General features: G+C 65.0%; 1 protein-coding gene across 1 annotated transcript; it reads right to left on the bottom strand.

The window, feature by feature from the left end:
- Positions 1–388: 388 nt before the first annotated feature.
- Positions 389–2,206, bottom strand: TMEM158 (transmembrane protein 158). Its single transcript, XM_061127586.1, has one exon. The coding sequence runs from the start codon at positions 1,899–1,901 to the stop codon at positions 1,026–1,028; it is 876 nt and encodes a 291-aa protein (XP_060983569.1). The 5' UTR covers positions 1,902–2,206; the 3' UTR covers positions 389–1,025.
- Between the last annotated feature and the right edge of the window lie 597 nt (positions 2,207–2,803).

Here is a 2,803-nt window from a genome sequence, read left to right as displayed (position 1 = left end):
TCATTTTCATGAAAGACACTTGGCTCAGAGGACCTACTGATTTTACCATTTCAGCACTTTACTGGGTGTTTTGTGGGGCTTGCGGGAAGTGGGTAAAAAGATAAGTCACATAAAACTCTGTACGCCGCCATGACAAGTGGTAGTGAGGCTGAGGGGGGAGAGATGTTGTTTCAGGGGAGGGCAATGTGGTGCGGGGTGAAACAATGGGGCGAGGGCATTAGGGTCAGTAATTTGGTTTCCATCTCCCACCTCTCCCAGACAGGTAAGGGAGACAGAGTTGGCCCTTCTCTAACTTTTGGAGATTCCCTTTCTCACGTTTCAGTGGCTCATCTCGTAATTCTTGGATTCCTTTTCCGAATCAAATAAAGAAAAGGCACATACGCATCTCTGGAGGAAAATGTCTGTATTAAAAGCCAAAAAAACACAGAGTACAAGAAGAAACGCCCATCAGGCCACGTCACTGGATAGATCGACTTGGAAAAAGGTTCATAAAGTTCATTTTCAGCGGTAACAATATATCGGTGTTAAATCATTCCCGTGCCCCCCTTTTAAATAAATTAAAAAACAACAAATTTCAAATACTATGTTCAGATACAAAGAGCTTCTCTGACTACAGCAATAGCCATTTGATTTTTTTTTTACTAAAACTTTCATTTAAAACAGTTATTAAATATATAAAACAAATACACAGGATTTGGTCGTTTTCTGCCATGAATATAGGGCACGTGGGTGCGGGGAGGGAGGAGGGCAGGGTGCGCAAAAAAGGGGAAGGGGCCCCATTTCCATCTTCTCTGTCTTCCAAGCTGCGGGTCCCACCCTGCAGGGCGAAGGCTTGCATCTGCTTTTCGGAGCCAGAAGCGGGGCACAAACCTGGCTTTTCCCACACGCTGGGGCCTCTTCGGCGGCCCCCTCCCCCGAAGAAGAACTAACGGTCACTACAGCACGAAGCACACCGGCCGAGTCTCCCGGCGGGAAAGGCACCGAGAGCACAGACACAGGACGGACACGGGAAGGAGCGGGGCGGGTCACTTGGTCGCCGTCCCCGAGGTGACAGCCGCGGCGGCGGCCGCGGCGGCTGCAGCGGCGGCGGCGGCGGCCGTGGTCCCCGCGGGCACGGCTGCGGGGGCGGAAGCGGCGGCGCTGGCGGTGGTCCGGCGCTGCTCCATGCCGTTGGGCAGGAAGCCGGCGATGATGGGCACCGGCCAGATGAGGGCGGCCACGCTCCACACGACGATGACCAGGGTCATGAAGCAGGCCACCAGCGTGGACTCGATGGGCTTGCGGTTCAGCCGCCAGCCCGGCTCGCCCTGCAGCTCCTCCAGGCTGAAGTCCAGGCAGCAGAAATGCAGCGGCTCTCCCTGCAACCACAGCGGCCCGGGGGGCTCGGCCGCGGGGTAGGCGGGCAGAGCGGTGGGCGCCCCGGCGGTGGCGCCGGTGGGCCGGAGGCGGCCCGGGCGGCGGCCGCGCACCCAGCCGCAACCCACGCAGAGGCGCAGGTCCTGCTGCGCGCCGCCCGCCGCCAGCCCCAGGTGCTCGATGAGCAGCGGCGGCCCGACTCGGTGGAAGGCGGCGGCGAAGAAGGCGCGGCCGTGCGCGTTGGTGGAGAAGAGCAGCAGGTCGCACTGGAAGCCCCGCGGGCGGCCCCAGCGCACAAGCAGCGAGCTCAGCATCTGCCGCTGCACGCTGATGTTGCACGGTGCCGCCGCCTCCTCCTCCGGGCGCTCGGGGGCCCCAGGCGCAGCCGAGGTCACCAGCCGCGGGGCGGCCGGCTCGTCTGAGGAGGACGCGTTGACCGAGGCGTTGAGGGGCGCCCCGAGGAGGCCCGGCGCGTCCACGGCCCCGCCGCGAGCGGGCGGCAGCGGGCAGGCGGCGGCCAGCAGCGCGGCAAGCAGGGGCAGCATGGCCTGCGGCGGGCGCCTACGCGCGCGGGGCTGGCGGTGGCTGCATGGCGCGCTGGAGACGGGTCGGCGAGCGGACGGCGGGATCGCGGGGGCTGGCTGCGGGCGGAGTGAAGACGCGTCGGACCCCCAGTCAAGCCCGCGCGGGGGCGGCGCAGAGGCGGGGGCGGCGGCTCGCTTGGCGCGGGGCTCCCTCCTGGCCCGGCGGCGTCTGGGGTTCCCCGCCAACCCCCGCGCGGGGTCCCTCGGACGGCCGGGCAGCTCTACTGGGCCGGGCGCTCGAGGGGAGCAGGAATCCCCGACTCGGCTCCGCCTCCCGCGCGCCCCGCCCCGTAGCGCCCCGCCCACCGCCCGCGCCCCGCCCACCGCCCGCGCGCCGCTCGGAGACTCCGGGGAGGGCGGGGTTGCACGCGCCGCGGCGGGGCCGTGGCCGGGGGGGGGCCGAGACGAGTGCGGGCCGCGTGCGGGGGTGGGGCTCCGAGGCTTGCGCGCGGGCGCGGCCGCGGCGTCTGTGGAGAACATCTGATAGTCGCGGTGGGGGTGGGCAGGGCCGGCGGGTTTTGCGGACGCGCCCTAGCGGCCCGGCCACACCGCCGAAGTCCAGGTCCAAGCGGAGAAGGCACTCTGAGAGAATTGCGTCCTCTTGAGGGAGGCTCGAGGGCCCGGCGACCAGGTCACGCCTGAGGCGGCCGTGTGGTGTCTCACCTTAGTGTTCTCCGGACCCCGCTCCTTTCACAGAGGTAAAACTGAGGTGTCCCCAGATCACCGCAGGAGCCAGAACCAGAACTCCTGGCCACCGTGTCTCCTCAAGTCTGGAGAGTTCGGCTGGTTTTTAATGTGCCTCCAACACAATAGATCCACTTGGTATTCTCACAGCAAGCAGACCCCAAGGAAAATTCCAAGAA

Source organism: Dama dama, chromosome 24 (genome assembly GCF_033118175.1).
Source record: "Dama dama isolate Ldn47 chromosome 24, ASM3311817v1, whole genome shotgun sequence".
In the NCBI taxonomy this organism is placed as follows: domain Eukaryota; kingdom Metazoa; phylum Chordata; class Mammalia; order Artiodactyla; family Cervidae; genus Dama; species Dama dama.
This window is presented reverse-complemented; position numbering and strand designations above follow the sequence as displayed.

Excerpts from the sequence above, each read along its gene's own strand:
- TMEM158 (XM_061127586.1), bottom strand. The coding sequence starts at position 1,901 with ATGCTGCCCCTGCTTGCCGCGCTGCTGGCCGCCGCCTGCCCGCTGCCG.